The 20,397-nt window shown below is 41.2% G+C and overlaps 2 protein-coding genes across 2 annotated transcripts in view; both read left to right on the top strand.

Annotated features, from left to right (window-relative positions):
• LOC112555189 overlaps positions 1-20,397 on the top strand; it is a 320,962-nt gene that overhangs the window by 280,771 nt on the left and 19,794 nt on the right. The window lies entirely within an intron of this gene.
• Positions 2,378-11,032, top strand: LOC112555190 (extracellular tyrosine-protein kinase PKDCC-like). Its single transcript, XM_025223463.1, is given in 3 exon segments — positions 2,378-4,059; positions 9,463-10,196; positions 10,198-11,032. Coding segments are annotated over 2 exon segments (1,140 nt in total). The 5' UTR covers positions 2,378-4,059; positions 9,463-9,561; the 3' UTR covers positions 10,703-11,032.

Raw genomic sequence — 20,397 nt, 5'->3', positions numbered from 1 at the left:
AAGCTCTCTAACAACCAGGCTTAGGAACCTTTTAAGTGCGCACATTTTTTGTTTTGGTTATTTCTGTTTTTACGATTTTAAAATTTCCATAAATTCAAGTTTTTTACGTCTAGCCTGTGAAAACCTTACCTCTAGAGACCTTCTCTACTCCAGTGGGTGACTTTTGCTGTGTCGAATCCAGATAAGGGTTGATAAATAAATACTAAAGACTTCTAGAGAACAGTTTTCTGCACTAGTGTAACAGTTAACACAATTTATTTTTCTCTTTACAACGACATCAAATTTTGAATTGATTGCTTGCCCTAGATGTGTAGTTATGTTCACTGTCTCTTGTGACAAAGAACATCCACCTTCAAGCTCCGAAACAAATGTAACAGTAGCACCAGAATAATTTTACAGGTGTATTTTTAAAAATAATCTCACACGAAACTGATTTCACCAAAGGAAAACGAGGTGCGGATACAATAATCACATACAATAATCATCTGAGACATGCCAATGATTTCAAAATCAAAAGGTCAAGAAAGGTTAGTATCGAGGCTTGGCAAACCAAAGTCCCGGTCACAATCTCGAAGAATGGGGTAGATACTACGTGACTACCTTGACAGACAGCGCCACGTGCAGGGTGAAAATAAATCCCATTCCTTTGTACTCCTTCCATGAGACGAAAGCCGCCATCACTGTTTACAAGCGGACTACACCCTGAACATCAATATCCTGTTTCTGACCCTTACAAAGAAACTACATTCTGGACTACAATATCCGGTTACTGATCCTTCCTTTGCTGCCTCCGTAGAGCGCGGTCTGATCACGTGACTGTACATAAAAAAATAAGTAAATCACGACCGGTGCATTATTGGAAAAGTGTTTTGGTACTTTATATAGTTTGTGTGTTCTCTACACAATTTTCTCCAGAAATATATTTCGGAACTATAGTGATATCCATGGAGGGGGTCATGGACATGCGCGTTAAGTGGACTTTGCACCATCCCTTACATTTTGTGAATTTGTAAGTTCATCTTGGAAATTGAAAAAAATGTAATTGAATGATTATTAGAGAAGAAGAGGCAAAGGGAGGTAAAAAGAGATAAAGGGATTGAGACAGAAAAGAGTTTTCCGTGGATATCTGACATTCACAAACCAAACCCGGTTACAAAATCGTCCAACCGTCAAGTCTCACGAGCCTCTTCGTCACGCTCGCACCCAGAGACTAAGTGAGCGCTGGCAAGTGGGAGGGTCGAGGGTTGGCAGGAGGGGGAGGACTGGGTAGCCAAGACCACATTTCTCTCACAATCGATCTGAGCTCGCCGTGGGAGCGAATTTCATTAGGGGCGCGAGAAAGAATGCGCGAGGACTTCTGTCAACTCTCATTTCCGTATTGTCTAGAGCCGTCAGGGGACAGGCTCCGCGCCGCTAGCTCTCGGCTACCCTTCCTACCCCACCTCGCCTCCATTCACCCTTTAACCTCACCGTCTTCCCAATAGAAGGTTGGGTAGTGGAAGGTGGGTTGACAGGAAGGGCTTAAAAATGAGAAAAAGAATATTTAAAATGTTCAGAAAGTTGCGTGGGCAACACCGAGGTTTGAATTCTTGAAGAAGAATTTTGGGTACATCGAGACAGACAGGTAGAAAACAAACAGTAAGAGATATGTCGGGTGGGGTAGGAGGGAGTAATATTCTCGCGGGAGCACCACAGGATAAGTACCCGGATTCGAATTGACAAGCTTTGGTTGTTGTCCAGAAACTGTTGAATTCATTTTAAACGGATGTGCTGGTCGTTGAGGGAGACAGACGCAGCCTGACAAGTTTCTTTAATTAGAACTTAATTAGTGTGAGCAGGTCCTCAGTGTACCAATCATTCCATTCATTTATGTTTGCAAATCAGTTCTTCCTGTGTCCACCTTGGAGTCGACCCTTTCTCTTTCAAAGGACGGTTTTAGTCTTTAGTTACTGGTGTTGCTTTTTAATATGTAGAACTGTCAAAATGTTTTCCTCAGATACTTGAATTTGTATATTTTCCTCTCTTCATCGACAAGCAGACTGTAATCTCTTATTATTACAGTAGTAGTAGTAGTAGTAGTAGTAGTAGTAGTAGTAGTAGTAGTACTAGTCTACAGTCTGTATTATTATCTTAATTAGAATTTCCCTACATAAACTTGATTTAAACATCCAGCTTTGTGCTAATTCGAAGAATTTTTTGTTATATTTTTATTTTAGTAGTGTTTAGGCTTAGCATACATTTGAAGTGAAAAGGTCTACATGCAAAATTTAATTCTGACTTGCTGATTACATTCACAAGTAAAAAGTATCCCCTCTTCACATCTTGTGTGTCTGTGTGTTTGTCGTCTCTGTTTGTGTGTGTGTGTCTATCTTATTGTTTATTTGGGAGTTCTCGGTTTATTTATTGAATTATTCCGTTTTATCCTGACCGAAATCAGTCTGCGGATAGGCGAGAAATCGCATTTTCAGCTCTCTAATTAGGTTTTAACATTACAGTAAATGAAAAAAAAATTATTGTATCGACAGTTCATAAACGAGTCGGTTTCTGGTGACAAAAAGAAAAAATTAAAAAAAAAACTCTTTTTCCTGTGAAAACACAATCTCTCTAGTACATGCGCAACTCCGTGATCAACAAACGCCTGTGGTGCCAACGGAAATAATAAAAAAAAAAATAAAAATGTTGGCATCGCGACAAGCACGCGCCAGGAAGCATCTTGGAAACGGCCGAGCTGAGTGTAGTGTGTCCTGACACTGAAGCCACCTCATCCAAACCTCGTGCAGAGACGAGACGAGACGAGACTGCAACCCATCATCGTCTGCTTTCTGACATCTTAGACCAACAGCTACTACAGGTGCGACATTTCAAAACGCAGACGCCGACGGTGTAAACGTGGGCGCGTGCAGCTCCGAAGCTTGCGTCGTGCGTCGTGCGACTGCAGCAGGCGAGACAGGACATACAGACATTGATCTTCGTCTCTCGAAACTGATCCCAGAGCGAGCTGGTGGGAGGAAAGTATTGAGAAAAAAAAAAAGGAGGAGGAATGGAGAAGTAATTCTTGCAAGGAAATAAAAGTAAGGTTGGGTGGGGTACCCGACAAGTTGTAGACACAGTCAGTACCGAGAAGACACGAGAGGCGGAAGGACTTGAGAACGTGTGACAGGGAGGAACAACCGAGAGGTGGACGGGAGGGATAAAAAAAAAAAGATTGGGGAGAGGGAAGGACTGGTTGAAGTACCGAGAGCAACCATCTTCAAAATCCGGACAACTTCCAGCCGCTCCATCGAGCCGCAGCATCAGCAATACCAGCAGCAACATTGTCGCTTATCGCCTCCCTCCTTTTTTTTCTTGGATGCTCGCCACTTGCGTGCGAATGGTGCTCCTGTCGTCAGGGGGCGATAGTTGTGAGGCTGGCCTGCCGCCGAAAACAAGTCGGCTTAGAGCTTAGAAGCACGGAAAAGGGGAGACAAGAATAAAAAAATCCGAGAATAAAGCATGGCGACTGCGTGTTTGATGCTAAATGCATCAAAGATGGATTTGTTCTGACAAAGTTGACAGCGGCTTTTGTCCCGAACGCAGCTTCCAGCGACGAGCTACTCCGCCGAAGTTCGTGACTCCCGAAGGATTTGCGCATGCGCGGTGGAGGTGGTGGTTAGTCGTGGTGTTTCCGGTGGATGGTGATGGGAGACCTGCAGGCTGATAGACTAAAGATCGCGAAACATCCAGAAGGTGATTGCGGACACAAAGCAGATCGATGCAGTGGTGTCGTTAGCTTCATCGACATGTTGGTGTTGTCTCAAGTTTCATTAGCTCACTGCTGTTTGTCGTCTTCATTCAAGCTTCCTCTTTGAACTAATTGATACTGTTCGACCGAGGATTGTTGCGAGCAGTTTCCAGTGTCGTCTGAAGGATCATAATTGAGTTCCTCCAAGTTTCGCCACCAAACTGTTGTCCCAGGACTGTTTGTCGGTGATATACTGTTCAGAGTTGTCTCAGGATTCCTCATCGGGAAGGTTACTTCACTGTTATCCCAAGATTCAACGACGATTCATTTCCCTTTAGGTGAGTTGATTAAATGATTAATTATCTTAGGTGTGTCATTTAACCAGATTTTCTATGAAGTAAGGATAAAAAAATTGAAGTGATGTAAGGATAGTGAGCATATTCAAAAAAATAGTATATTTTTAGTGTAAATGATTGTGTGTGTGTGTTCATTACAAAATAACTTAAAACCTTGAAAGGACTAGCTCTTACCATGCCACATCTCAGACATGATTATTCTTGTGACCCATCGAAAAGCGCTCAAAGGCTTTTTCCAAGTCCTTTTATCGTAATGACCTCCTGGGGTCAAAGGCATGAGTGTACAGAATATAGGGCTAACAATATCGATGTCTTATACACCTGGCCGATAAGGTGAGGTAGAGACCAAGATGGTCAAGGTATCTCCACCATTAGACACTCATGGGTCATGTAGTTTATACTTTCTTCCATTCTCAAACAGTTTGCTCAAGCACCTTGTCCTTCTCTCTCACACAGACACACTATATGTATATATCATATTAGTTATGAAAATATAAAAAAGTGTCTAGCTCCATGTCTGTGTATTCTAACATGTCTATCAAATATAAAATTAAGCTGAATCAAACTCATCTTAAACTTAATACATCAGGGACAGTTCAGGCATTGTGAAATTAAATCGTTGTTCACCAGTGATCCTCTTTATCACACAAAAAAAAATGATTAAGCCTATTTACACTTTTTTTTGCAAAATTTCTTTAAATAAAATTCCCCGGTTTTTTTGTATAAAATTTTTGAAGTTTTCATCTTCGTATAAAGTATTGAGTCTGGGCTCAGGGGAAATGACTCGTTCATGGACTCGGAATGAAAACTGTCTTTGCCATCGACTTTCTGACATCGATTTCAGATCTGCTCAAACGATCGGCCGTTTCAACGACAGCTCTATCAGGAGCGGTGAAATGGTATTCATGGAACCAAGTGCTCTTTTATAAAAGATGTTTTCTTCCCCGTCAGAACTGATGCTTTTTGTGCCGGTTTTTGGCGAGAATCAGCGGTTTTCTCGTCCACAGGTTCTTTGATGAACGCGATTCCATCGCTGACATTCTTTTTTAATAACATCTGAATGTCAGAAAGTTGCCTGTAATTAAGCTTCTCCTTCTTTGTTTCTTTCTTTGTTTCTTTGGTTCTTTGTTTCCTCGTTTCTTTGTTTGTTTGTTTGTTTGTTTGTTTTCTTTCCTTTTTTTTGTCTTTCTTTCTTCTTGTTCTTCTTCTTCTTCTTGTTCTTCTTGTTCTCCTTCTTGTTCTTCTTGTTCTTGTTCTTCTTCTTGTTCTTGTTCTTCTTGTTCTTCTTCTTCCTGTTCTTCTTCTTCTTGTTCTTCTTCTTCTTGTTGTCCTTCTTGTTCTTCTTCTTGTTCTTCTTCTTCTTGTTCTCCTTATTGTTCTTCTTGTTATTGTTCTTGTTCTTCTTGTTGTTTTTGTTCTTGTTGTTTTTTCTTGTTGTTGTTCTTGTTCTTCTTGTTTTCTTGTTCTCCTTCTTGTTCTCCTTCTTGTTGTTCTTCTTGTTCTTGTTCTCCTTCTTGTTCTCCTTCTTGTTCTTCTTGTTCTTGTTCTTCTTCTTGTTTTCTTGTTCTCCTTCTTGTTCTTCTTCTTGTTCTCCTTCTTGTTCTTGTTCTTCTTCTTGTTCTTCTTCTTGTTCTTCTTGTTCTTCTTGTTCTTCTTGTTGTTGTTCTTCTTCTTCTTCAAGATTGTACTGTAATCGTGAAGATAAGAAATGATCATGATTAAGAAGAAGAAGATGTTGTGGACTGGCTGTAGTGTTAATAAAACTGACTTGTAACCACAAAGCAAAAACAACAACAACATCAATCGAGCTTTGTTGCTGAGTGCGCGAGGACAATACCGTCAGCTAACGGCTGTTACAGGAAACACGCGGGCCACGAACTTCGATTTCAACCGTCGAGGGTAGGTCTCCCAAATCCCATTGATTAAGTCCTGACTACAATTGGTTCTCTCGGCCGGAGACAACCATTTCCAGCGTCTGCACCCTGTATAATCAGGCAGGCTTCCCCCGCTTTGCCAGAAACAAACACTTACAACACCCATCCTGTCTTCAAACAAAGCGAAGAGAGAACGAAAGAAAGAAAAAAGGCAGAGAAACGTCTACCTCTCTATCCGTGTGTGAGACGGAAAGGAGAGAGAAAGACTAAGGTTTTTTTTCAAACTTTATTTTCAACAAATAGTCAATTTGTGAAGAGCTGTATGCTTAGAACTATCACCATGACACCAATGAAATATTGCACACTACTCATTAATGCTTTCTACTTGCCTGGTTTTAGCTTAGGATGGAAATACAAAGAACAAAGGAATTTTATGAACGGAACATGTAAGGATTTTAGAGATATATATATATAGTGAGTATGAATACTAGTAATGTACATATATTTATTTACTTATTTATTCAATAATTAAGGGGTATTGATAATCGCACAGGCAGCGCCAAGTATCCAATGTTTTCTTTCTGTGGAGACACATGTTCCATTGTGAAGCAGACAAGAGAATGAGTAGTACTTGAGCAGCAGTAATGCCTTCAAAGCCCTTGACCACACCGAGGCCATGAGTAGGACAAGACGAGATCAATATGTCCACCTCGAGCAGCTCGGTACCACGTGGACCATTGTGGGCGCCAAGGTGTGGAGAGGGCACGAGGGCAAGAGGGTCGACTTCCAGCCCACTCGCCCAGCTCTCCGAGAGGCAGAGAGCCAGATGGGGAGGTAAAGCTGCGGGAATTTTAAAGAACATAATGGGCCAGGACCGGCTGAGCTCGTTAAGAAGAAATAAATGCAAGGGCCATCATCTTCGTTTTATCTTGCATCCTTCTTCCAGCCATTGCTCAGGTTGTCTTCCCTTCCTTGAATGCAATCTTAGTACACAGAAATACATGCAGGATGCGTATAAATATCCACCAACCCAATCAACCCATCAGTTCTTCGCCCTTACCTCACCGAGGTCGAGAAACGTTCAGCTTCCGGTTTACATTCATTGGAGATTGTTAGCAAGCTATACTGTCCTTCTGCTCTCGTCTTCTGATAAACTGTCCAGTAAATAAAAATCTTGTTACCTATATAACGAGAGTGTCTTAAAAATTTATAGTTATTTTTATGTTTTTCAATTGGGATCAGCAAATACTTCGGTATTACCTCATTCCTGGTCCTTCTGCTTGAAATTATCTCTTGCAGTGCCGCCAGTCGGTTTATTTAAGTGGTTTCAAGCAGCTACTTAAAACTTCTCTCTTGAAAATGTCTCTCAAACACTCCTTGACTCCTTGAACAGTTTTCATACGATCAGTACTCTTTAAAAATCTTATAAAAATAACTTAATATTTAATCTTCTTACTTATTATTTTAGCATCTATAAATGCTTTAGCATTTCTGTAAATACTTTCATTCTTTAGCATTTCAAGAAATATTTTAGAATGACGACCCCTCAAAATCGGAGGAAACAAAATAATGAAGAAAATATGAAGATAAGAACATTTTAATAAACTTTGATCATAGAGCAGCCAAGAAGCCACACGCCCCGCTGGACAAAATGTCATAACAACTTTTGTCCTTCTCATTTTGTCTCTCTATCTCTCTTTGTCTCTCTCCTTTTCTTTTTAAACTTGATTTTGAGGCAACGACTACCCAGCAGACGAATCAATACCCACTATTCCCCAAAGAGATTCTTGCATCTTCGGTCTTGACAAGTCCGTGGTATGCTCCAGACTGGGGTCCGAATTTAAGTACCCTCGCCCATTATAGGGTCGTGTTGTAGGACACTTTGCATGCCTCATTGCTCTCAACTTCACGGTTGACATCCTCCCTCTAGTTTTTATTAAAAGTTTATATTATTTTTGCTTAAAACTAAAGTTCACGAACTGCTGGAATCGTGCGAAAGATTTCTTGAATGTATTTCAGTCAAGTTCTTTGCGATTTTGTCCTGTGTTGTGGAGAAAAATAAAATATTATTTCTCTTTATAACATTCCGAGAAAATGTGATAGCTTGGCCAATCTATAAACGCACAAATAACCCGATCTTTTCTTTCATTCTTACCACCCCCTTCCTTTTTCACTCTCCTCCTCCCCTTTTCCATTTTTCCCTGCTCTCAATCTCTGGGTCTCATTCCTGATAATCTGTTTAAAACTGTGTGCGCCTCCGCTTGCGGTGCTATCAGCTGTAATTTCGCCAGGACCTGTGTGCGAAACACTTCTGATTTTCAATCCCAGCCCTGTGTTTGGCCAGAGACATTTTTTCAAGTATCACCCTCACTCGCTTTCTCTATTTCTCGCCTTCCGAAACGGACTTTAAAGCTCTGCGCGGACAACAAACTCTCCTTTCCTTGCTTACACGAGGATCACGACTCCTTGAGGCCGATTTCTTGGTTGTTGAACTGATTAGGGAGCGGAGTAACTCCATTAGCATCGACCGACGACTGGCAGGATGAGCTGGACTCACATCCCGGAAGCTGGACAAGGTGTGGTGCTCACGTGCGCAACTTGAGGTCAAGAAGGAGAGAAATAAAGAGATAGTTCTTGTACGGGTATCTGATCCATGAATATACAGACGTGGAAGTTTGGTTCCAGAAGAGCAAGGCGAGTATGAGGGTATAGGATGGTCGATCACCACGAGTACAGCGATAAATGAAAGGTTCTGAGTTCAGATCTCTTCTCGGACACACGCACTCTCTCTCTCTCACACATACACTCTCTCACACACTCTCTCTCTCTTTCATCGAGGAAACCTATCACTGGGATTTGAGGTAGGAAAGTGGATTGGAATGGATACACAGATTTTTCTCCCTTTTCTCTGACTAGAACTCTACTAGGAAGAGGCACTTCCAATAAAACTGGAAGAAAAAAGCTTAAAGAAGAAATAATGGGAATACATAATAAACAAACGAACATCCGTTCTTCCTTTGCGTTTGTCTTTTGACTGTTTGCAATCGTCCAACTCTTCGTGATGTAAGCTAAGAGAGACTTTTGCTCTGCAGGCAGTTTATTTATTTCAAACAATGTTGTCTTCCTAATTTTTTCCATTCCTTTTATATGCTATGTCGGTTTAGTCATTTTCAGTTGACACAGTGTCCTCCTCCCCCTACTATAAAGGTTTCTCTTCTAACCATTGCCGAGTAATGATTACTGTACTTCTAAAGTTAATAAATCGCTCGAAAAAGAAATGTCTTCCTATCGTTTGAAGCACTAGCTAGGATCTTTATTTATTTATATATATATATAAAGATATTAGCTTGTGATACTAAAGCAGACAAGCAAAAAGAAGTCTTTGTATTCAGGAAGTTAATGTATCCACAACTCGATTTATGATTTATCTAATGTTGTCATACTTTTCAAAACAATTTTTGAGGAAATTTAACGAGAAAGGCATTAATTCTATTGTTTTCTTAGTTTACAGATGGACTCAAGGTACAGAAACCAAAAATACACAAAAGGTTGACTACAGCCTAGTCTTCATGTCCTGGAGGTGAGAAAGATCCAGGTCCGTCAAAACCAGATGCTGTCCGGGCTTTTCACCATGTGGACACGCCGCAATGGCTTCCTTTGTCTCTTATTACTGCCTGCTATAGGCTACTCGTTTGTAATGTACATTATGATTGGTCGGACGTGCAGCGAGGAATCGTTCTACGATGCGGACTACGTCAACGAAGACCTGCCCCCGAGACTGATGGCGTCCATCAGTAGCCGAACAAACCGTCCATTGAAATTTTGGTCAACATCGGACACAGTGGTGGAACAAGCCGCGAGAGTGAGACAGAGGAACTTTGCTCACAGGCTGGTTCAAAGGGCAGTGTATCCTTTCAACTGCACGAACATCTCCGCCATCAAAATAAAAAAGAAAATCGGTCACGGGGTGTCGAAACAAACATTTCTAGGCGAGTACCAAGGAGGTCACGTGGCCGTGAAGATGGTGACCCGCCACATCCACGATGTCAAATCCTGCCTGGACAATGTCAGATCCGACGACCCTGACATCATCCGCGCTCGTTCGCGGTGTTACTTGTATTCGACGATGAAGCTGATGAAGGAAATCCTTGTGGCAGAGCAGCTGCATCATCACAACATGGCGCAGCTGCTCGGGTACTGCGTGCGCAGCGAGGAGAGCGACTCCACGGATGTTGCCGAGCACGGTGGTGTCCATCTTCGAGCTCGGCTCCCGGTTTGTGCTGGACAACCTGCAGATCCTCCCCTGGCCGGCCCGCCTTCGCCACGCCATCGAAATGGCGGACCTGCTGGACTATCTCGAACATTCCCCGCTCGGGTCCGTGGTCATGCCCGACTTCAAGGAAGGCCACTTCGTCTTGGTCAACTCCTCGCTCAAGCTCATAGACTTTGACGACATCAACAACGTCGAGCCCGCCTGCAGCGCCACTTCCTTCAAGGGAGACCACTCTCAGTGCGCGTATGGTGTGGTGTGCCAGAGGGCGCTGTGTGTGGGCTTCAATGCGAAGGAGAATATGAAAAACATGAATCGCTTGATATTCAAGCGCCTGCTCTTTCCCTTGACCTTTCCTGAGCAGGTCGTCAAGGACGTGGGTCAGCTCAACGCGCAGCTGGACTTCCTCGTGCTGACAGCTGCTGAGCTGTATGACAAGCTGGTACAGATAGAGAGAAAGGCAGTGGGGTCTATGAGATAACAGACAATGTGGGAACTACTTTTCTTCGGATGTGGTCGTGTTTGTTACATTGTACAATGGAAGGGACCAAGCTCTACCCAAAGGATGTTATTCCCAGAGAAATAAGAAAAGAAAGAAAAACAATAAAAATAAAAGAAAAATAAATAAAAAAAGGTTCAGCTGTCAAAGTGCAAGCAGCTCTCCGTGTGCCCGTGTAAATGTTTAGTTGTGTCTGTGCGTATGTAGTATACATTTCCTACGAAAATATGTGGTCGTGAGAATGGTATGTGTGAGATAAGCTTTTATCTCTCCTCTATGTGCGTGTGAATTTGTTGGCGTGCACACGTGCATGGGAACCAATGAAGAAATTAAAAATTCTCTTTGGAGAAGAAATTGAAATTCTGAGGTGCGTTTGCATTTATTTTTATTTATTTATTTATTTTGTAATCACGTGCGTATCTGTAATGTGTTTTTGTGTTTGAAAATTTGTGTATTTGAGTTTGTTTATTTGTGTTTGTGATTTTTTTCTGTTTGTGTTTGTATATGTGTACAGACTGAAAAGATGTATTATTCCTTAATATGCGTTTAACTGTGTGTTTGTGAGTGTGTGTCTGAGGGTGTGTGTAATTCTCATGTCTCACATCATCTTAACTCATCTTAATGCTGTCTTTATATCAAGACTGGCGCTCGGCGTTGTTCTCCGGGTACTTCTGTCTCCTTCCCACCGCCATTACCTATTTTCCCTGACATCTTTAGGTGGAAGCTCTTACCAGACCAATCAACCAGCAACCTCATCTCCACACACAGCACTGTCCGCCTTTGTGGCCGGTAGCCACGGTCCACAACAGTCCACAACAGTCCTCAACACAACATTAAAGTCCTTCCCCAAATGTCGCCAGACGACCTCGCAACCTTAGTCAAGCGCGGCGAGGCTCTCCAGCCATCCGGAAGCAATCAGTTGAGTTCACAATGACCCCGCGACCTCTGCCACTGCGGCACGAACTGGTGCTTCCGGCTGGCTAGTTGGACAATGACCAAGCGGCCATTACTTACTTGTGAGTATTTATTTTCCTAGGTTGAGTAGGAGCGGTGAAAGATTGGCGACCGCTGGTATCACGTGGTTTCCGGATGCGGGTATACTGGATGAGCAGGTACCATTGACCTTCTTCATTTACTAAAAAAAAAAAAATTATAAAGGAGAGAAAAGGTCTGACACCACCAACTACAAGAAGTAATCACGGAATCTCATGCCTTGAAAGTTTCGAATATTCTCGATGGAGATAAGAAATTCTAGATTTTTCAGAGGCCAGAGGAGTGGAAGGATAGGTGCTCAAAATTTTCATCTGATGTAAGGCAGGTACAGAAAATCCAGAAGAACAGAAAGGAGGACTGACAAGAGAGTCAACATGTGACTACGACAACAACAATAGTACAGCATGGTCAACAACATCAACAACTGCAACAACAAGTTGGTGTGCGACGATCGACTTTGGCATCTTTGTAGCTTTTCATCCAGGTCTACAAAAAGGACGATGAGTAGTTTTAGCCAGAAAATGTAGCTAAATATAAATACCCCTTGTTACCCACTATTATTAAATATTGATAATAAATGTCAACTACATTTCCACACAAATACTCCATTTCCAAAATTCTCGTTTTCAAATCAAGCTGAAAATAAAAAAAAAGAAGTCTCTGCTGTCAAAGATGTCTTGAAAAAAAATGAGTTCTTCTGAGAGTAATCTCTTTAAACTTGGAGAGGATTTGTCAAATTGAATTAACATTTTTGGGTGGGTGGCGGTGGGCGCGAGGTGTCACCGTTAGTGATGAGGACAACTGAAGAATGCACAATGATGTTAGAAAGGTTTTATACATCCCTTGATGACCAAGAACTCTACATGTAATTACATCATGAATCTTTGAGGGACATTTACAGCCAAGGAAAGCCAAGAATGGCCGAATGGAATGACATTTCATGGTCGAGTGTATGTACGGAGCTATCATGTATGTTTGATCCATTTTGTCCAGCGTGAATCTACAGTTTTATATACTTTGCACCGAACGACTGTCAAACAACCCTGCAGTGCTTATATAATTTTGCTGCGAAAATTTATAAAATTATTTACAGGCGATGTACGACACATGGGAATCATATTTTTGGTTTTCATATTCATACACTATAGAATGACCTCGTTTTCGTTTAAAAAAAAAACATGCATACCAATGATTTTACTCTGTCATAGTGGGATGCAAATTCTTTTAATGATTAGTGAAAGAAACTATTTGGAAGTGCAGGACAGTGTACGAAAGACCCTTTCGTTTGCTGGGACAATCGGGGTTGTGGTGGTGGTGGTGGTGGAGGAGAGGTCGGAGGGGGAGAAGAGGGACTCGGTCGGACGGCATAATGTGGTTAGTCCGCTCTCTCTGTCTCACTTATGGCTACAAGATCGATCACCTTCATCTGCAAAACGTGTCACAGGCAGTTTGATTGAAGTTGCTGTCCTCGGGCAGCTGCCGAAAACCTTTTTGGTCATCTCATATACCTTCCTCTCTCTCTCATTGTTTTTTGGGGTTTTTTGTTTGTCATCCACTCTCTTTCACTCCCTAACTCTTTCCCGCTGCTTCTTGGGACATTTCCTTTTATCTTTTTCTTTCTCTCTTTTGTCTATTTTTTAACATCCACAAAAATAAATACATATTATAGTTTAATTTTTTTATACTTTAATGACTATGTCAGAAGACAGGCAACAAGACACAGCGACGACAGCCGCGGCGGTCTAGTGGAATAAAAGAATTCAATGATTTGCCGAGTTGCAGCATGCGAGTGTCTTTGGTGGTTTCCATTCCTTGCTGCCATGTTCAGTTAGTATTGACTGTCAAGTTTTTTGTGTTTTTTGTTTTTTGTTTTTTTTTGTTTTTTTTTTGCAGAAAATGCCTTTAAAGGATAATGAAGTTGATTGTTAATAATCTTTACAAGCAAAGCTAATCCCTCTATGACACCAATTAACTAAGAACTAATAAAGACAAGGGAAGGAAGACTAAGCATTTACCCTCAAGTAAAGAAGTTAACACTGTTCAAAGTGTCCGACAAACAGCAGAACCAGCAGTCAAAGAAAAAAAAGAACAACCTCAAATTGTCAATGAATAACTGACCAAAATGGTACAAGACTGAGAGAAACTATTTAGTATAAACATACACACTTTGTTGACAACGATTAACCTGTTCGATGCTCACTTGCTCGTGAGTTCGTGATCGCAATCAGATTAGTGTGATGCAGTGCTTTTTATTTATCTCCGTGGTAATTATTTTACTAACAGTAATAACAGCAAAAATAACATTTACAGTACTTCTCGTGCGATTCTCTAGACACTCCCAACTACATTTATTTTTGTTTCACAATCTATATCCGGGGATGGGATGTTTCTCACACCTGCTGAGAAAAGGCATGAAAGCCATTTGCTGGTGTGGTCCAGCACTTCCGGATGTAGGTCCACCAACGCCAAGCAAAATATTCTGACACACCATCCGCCTTTGATCAACATTACGGTTGTCTGGAACAATGAGCGGGTTAGGGGGCCGCCTAATGGCACTTGTCTCCCTTGGGCTTGCCAGGTCGATGGTAAGTGAATTAGGTAAGAATGCATTTGCAGCCAGCCAACATTCCTCTCCCCAATAATGTTAACGGTTGAGATCCCGTGACTCGCGTAGGGATTAGCTGCCCTTGCTCATAGTCTGACCTCGTGAGGTCACACGCGATGTATGCATCCCATCTCCTCCGCTCAGCCCTTCCGCAGACATGTAAGGGTCACTCGGCTTCATTGAGATTTCAAAGTTGTAGATATTTCGGGACTTCAATTATTCTTCTCTGCTTGAGAGCGACTCCGCGGTCGCAGTGAGGTTATGTGGTTTGCGGGACTTTGTTGGTTTTCGCGGCATGAGGGGGACGCCATCTTGGATGCTTTTGATTAGAGAATAAACTGAAAAAAATTGGAGGACGGATTTGAATACCAACTCCTGCTGGTTTAAAAAATTGCGAATTACATTTTTTATTTGTTTACTATTAACCAATGTGAGTTCTGGTCTTACGACACTGGAAATTCCCAAACTTTGGACTTTAAGAGTAAATACTTCAGTACACACTAAAAGTGGTTTAAAAGGAAACAAAAGCTTAACAAAACGAATTTAATAGTATTTATAGATTTAGGAGCAGGTCATCCTAATGCATGTGGTGCCATTTTTTTCAGGCAAACTCACTTCGAAATTTGTTGTAAACGTTTTTTATGCTTACTCAACACAAAAACAATTTAAAAAAGAGCAAATAACAAAATAAAAGTCAAGAAAAGAAGTAAATAAAAATGTGAAAATGCGAAAGCGAAGCAAGCGTAACGCTCGTCTCTAACCAAGCATGCGCACACGATGTTGTGTTATCGATGTTCGTAGGAGTCGGTGACAACCACACCACACCACTCTCACGTGCCACGTCATCCTGTGGAACCTCGCTGTTCACGTATCTGGTATCCGGTAACCATGACAACATCCTATTCTCTCCGTTCAGCGTGTACGCGGCTTTGGCCATGACCTTGCTGGGAGCAGATGACGACACAGAGCAGGAACTGAAGGAATAGAATAAACACGAGAATAGATGTACATCTGGCTGATGTGATAATCATCTGTGGCATTGTTTACCTCTACCTGTTGTTAGTCGCGGTGATCAATAAACATGTCTGAATGGGTGGACTTTTTTCTCGAGTCGTGTACCTATGTGTGTGTAAGTTTGAAAAAGAGTGAGATGTATGTGTAATAGAAAGACAGTGTGTGTGTATGTGTGCGCACGTGCAGCTCGTTCTTGGACCATTTTATACATCAAATGTTGTAATACGACTTCACGACACACAGCAGGCGTGGCTCAGTATTCTTCAGTCAAACTGAAATACCAATACAGTTTCATAAATATTAAATGAATAGGCAATCTTTATATTTATTTTATCTATTTTCATATTTCTATCACATACGACATTATCCTGAAAAAAGGGAAAGAACGGATCACACATGCCATGCCACTACTTTAGCATTGCTGTGTACATTGGCTATTTTACTGTACACACCTGCTGACAGGTGAAAACCCAGGAGCTTTACAATGTTGTCAAGGCGACGTCTCAACAAACATAAACATGCAGACTGGTGTCAACAATGATTCTGAACACAAACAGTTCAGAAACACTGTCAACAAACATAATGATAGGTAAGAGGGCCAACCTCCCCAAACATAATGATAGGTAAGAGACGGAGCAAGAGCAAAGTATCCTGTAATTTAAAGTTGTTGAAAGGAATGGACAGTGTCCAGCCCATTCCCTGTCACGTGACATGCTTGGTTCAGGCTCCAAGCAGGACCACTGATATGTGGCGAGCTCTCCAGTATGAAAACTGATCATGAACACCTGGATTTTCACCTGATTTCGGGTCAACAAAACTCGAAAAGAGGAAAAAAAATCATATGAAGCTAATGAAGGACATCGCTCATGTTCGCCTCTCTCTCGCCCTGGCCATGACCTTGCTAGACCACAGAAGACTACACAGGCAATAAAATAATGGTAAGAAAGATTTTTTTTTTCTTCTTTTCGTATGCATGTTTCTCTGTATGTGTTTCTGTGTGTGAACTTTGGTTTTGGACTTACATATCTCAAAGGTTTTCTTTTCATGTTTGTTTGATGCTAACTATATATAGAAATATACATTTTAGCATCTCTTCGAATGCTTCTAAGAAAGATAAACCAACCGTCACTGAAGAAAAGTTTCTTTTGTTGGCTTACCTGTCTCTGCTACATTTTACTTGCAGACGACACTTGCCATATCTACTGGACAGAATATTCACAGCGACTTCCGTACCCTCTTCACCTCCATATTTACAAATGACACGGATGCCTTATACTAAGATGTGTTCAAATCAGCATCCCAGACAGGTATTACTGTCAACAAGACTTTAGTAAAGTATATTCTGGTAACACAAATAAAACCTGCAACTGTCATTTATTTGTTATCCTGTTAGAATGTATAAATCATGTTAATGTCAGTAATACATGTAGCACATGGCTCGACCAAACTATTTCTGTCAACATAAATCATTCTAAGCGCGACTAACAGGATTGTAGAGGTGTCAATAAAGTAGGTCTTGTACAAGTAAAGTCGTCCTTAGAGAAGCTGAGGTTGCCTGACCAGTTGCCCCGTCTAATAATTGTTTTCCTTTTCCGTGTATTTTGCGCATTCGCACGTGACGTACATCGAGGGATGCCATTGGTCCCTCACTCTCTGTCATGGATCTAGTCAGAGTGCTAGGACTGGGCGCGTGTGTGGATGAAAGGGAGCGAATGATGGACGTTCTCTAAATGGAACGTGATAAATGACGTAAAGTGACGTCAAAAAATAGTGACGTCAAAAAATGAGGTAACGTTAAGAAGGAGCTAGAAGAAGAGAGACGTTAGAGGGCAGATAGAAGAAGAGGACGTTAGCGAGTGGAAGAAGAAGCAGTGAGTTAGAAGAGAGCCTTTGCCAAGACATTGTGCCTCGCGAGTGAGTAAAAGATTGAGTGATAGTCACAGAAGAAACCGGCGTGTTAGTGACTGTATTTTTTTAGTCAGGATTTTTTCTTTTGAGTTTTTGTTTAGTAAACACGGGCAGACTCGATCCAACAGGCGAATCTTTTTTTTTTTCTGAGTGAAAGAACGCGCAATTGTCCGACCCGCTGGTGTGCTGGAGAGAGTGAAAGACGAGAGTGCAATATTCTAAAACTCTATGATGCCAAGTGTTGAGCATTCCTGCACAGAAGACTGATTCATCTTTCAAAAGAGGCAAGTCACAGACATCAGTGGAAAACACAACAGGCGCCCGACTGCAACTACCTAATGGTTGGTAAGTAATTTTAGGCCCTCCTAACTAGAAGGTTTTAGGACTCCCGTAAGTACATAAAAAGTAAAGTGAGAAACAATAAAACACAGCGAAATACCATGCGATAAAGGAAACCAAATATTTATAAGGTTAATTTTTGCTCTATTTTCTTTTTATAACGTGAAGTTTAAAGTTTGATTGCCAGGAAATAGTGTAATTTCTTGATCCCTAAAATACCCGAGAAAAATGTTTTGTTGTTTTTGCTGAAACTATTCAGCGTGCCCGCTCACACACACACAATGAAAGAAAAAATAAAATAAGGAGCAAACAGAAAAATAGAAAAAGTAGAAATAATTTAACGAGAACGATTCTGAAAATAGTTTTTTTTAAACTTTAAAATCCTTTTCAAAATCTCTGAAGCTTTGACTCGAAGTAAAAGATTTTCTGTTTTACCACCGAAATACTAAACACTAGGTGGCAATAGCGAAACAAAAGGCATTCGGATAAATAGTCTCTCCAAAGAAATCTCAGCTGCCTTTACGTAAAAACATTTTCAAGTAACAAAACTAAATTTACCAGAAAAGAAAAATAAAACCAAACAATTTAAAACCCGAAAAATCGTTTTTTTCCGCGATGTTCAGAATGTTACTCGACTTTGATTGTCCCGACAGTGAGATGCGTGTATCTGCCACCCACTGATTAATGGCGGTCTTACAAAGCTGAAGACAGAAAATAAAAGACAAAAAGTTGAGAGGACGAAGCTTTATAAAGTGGAGTATCGACACACAGCTGAGTCACTGCCATGCTTTGCCTCACCGTGAGTCGTCAGGTGTGCTCAGAGAATACATTGTTCTGTAGTATTCTATAGCTCAGATAAATCTCAAAACTACTATTATTTAATAGATGCAGTGTTAAAAATCATTTCTAAAATCAATTTCGTTTGATAAAGTCAGTTAATCAAAGAGAATCGTAAAGAAATATCATTATTACTGAAGGTTATGGTAAACTCAAACAATATCATGACGAGCTGACGAGATGATGACGACTGCAATGTAGTGTGAACAGAATCAAAACCTCTTCTTAAACTTACTTCATAGTCAGCTGCCAACCTGTCTACAAACTACAGGCATCCATACATCCTGCTAACAGAATGGTTGTTTAACAAGGAAGGAACAATACGGAACTAAAGTCACGACAGATCACGTGATGTCACAGGTGTGTTGTGTAAAGTGTCTTAACACAAGGCTCAGCAACAGGACTCACTATACATGACATGCAGACCTGTGAAATTAGTCATTATTGAAATTCTTGATTCAATGAATAATTTTTTACGGTGTTTATTATTACTTCAAAGCTGATAGCTAACTTTTGTATATAGCTACTATTGAAATCTGTCAGAAATCTCTAGAAGCTTTTAAAAGTAGTTATAAATGGAGTGTAGGTCGTTGCCCTGGGGCAAGGTAGAAAACCCAAGGATAGATGTCTTGTTTCCCAAGTCATATAGCAATGTACAGACTCATCAGATGTTTCACTCCTGGAGTCATAGTTACCATTCAGTGGCAAAAATACCCTGGGTGTCAACAATCATGAAATTGTCGTGGTGGGATTCGAAACTGGTAGATAATTCGGATGCACTATAATTTACGAAGTTTTCATTTTGCCCTGGGGAAACGACCTACTCTCACTTGATAACTCCGCCCCCTGCTGCTTTCCTACCTGCCTGAGCGGTCCGGTGGCGCAACGGTTAGCGCCTGTCACCAATACAGTGAAGGTTGGCTGCCCAGAGTTCATTTCTCGTCTCGGGCACGCTGTTCTTTCTCTGCACGTGGCATCTGTTTACAGGGCTGGCTGCTTGCCGTAATATAGCCTTAGTTGCTGACACGGCGTAAAACACCAACCCCCCCCCCTTCCTACCTGCCTGAGGCCGTTGGTTTAGCCGTTAAAGTGTAACTAATATAATATGATTAGAATAACTTTAATAGCCGAGAGTGAGCAAATACACTTGCATTGGTCCAATTATTTTTTTGCTTTTGTTGTTACTGTTTTTATTGCCTTTTAAACTTCTTTCTGTTATTTATTTCTTTTTCTAGTAGGAAGCATCGTTTTACAGATCTCGTCTTCAGTGACTGCTCCAACACAAAGAGATTGGCTGTAATTAAAAAAAAGACTTTAATTTTAGTATAAAAAAAAACTTTCTCAACATCAGGCTTTTCTGTTCATGATTATGCGCTGCAGCTACTGCTAAAGATAATGTTCTTGTTATTTTTTCTTATCACTAATATTTATTTTTTGCAGATGCACCAGCATGACCAGAATAAATTGTTTCCGATACTTTTTTTACTTTTTTGCCTACTTCCAAAAAAGTGTCACATCAAGAATCACGAAAAGTTATACCAACAAGTGGGAGGAAAAAAATATTATCGAAAAATTAGTGCTGCCCTTTACACTAGAATCTACCAGTCTGTTTGATTTCAAACACACTGACCGTTACGTGTCTGTAGAAACAGGTGAATATGACAAGTCTGACAACGTGGTGACACACCTACATGGTGTGAGCAACACCAGCTCCACCACCGAGCCACTGGCGAGTGTCAATACGTTTGACGACCTGACTACAAGTTTACCTTCACCTCATTGGCACTTACAGCTTCAAGAATGTGCCAACCACTCGCACATTTATCCCGTGAAGGGGAGCGAAGGGAGCATCCTCGTTTCTCTCACACAGACCGACAACTCACAGACAAACTCGGTCGTCCTCTCCTGCACCATCGAGCTGCAAGTTCCCCAAGGAATGGTGGCTCACGTGTGGACGTCAACAGAATTAACCTCAGGTGAA

This window comes from Pomacea canaliculata, linkage group LG14, assembly GCF_003073045.1.
Source record: "Pomacea canaliculata isolate SZHN2017 linkage group LG14, ASM307304v1, whole genome shotgun sequence".
NCBI lineage: Eukaryota > Metazoa > Mollusca > Gastropoda > Architaenioglossa > Ampullariidae > Pomacea > Pomacea canaliculata.
This window is presented reverse-complemented; position numbering and strand designations above follow the sequence as displayed.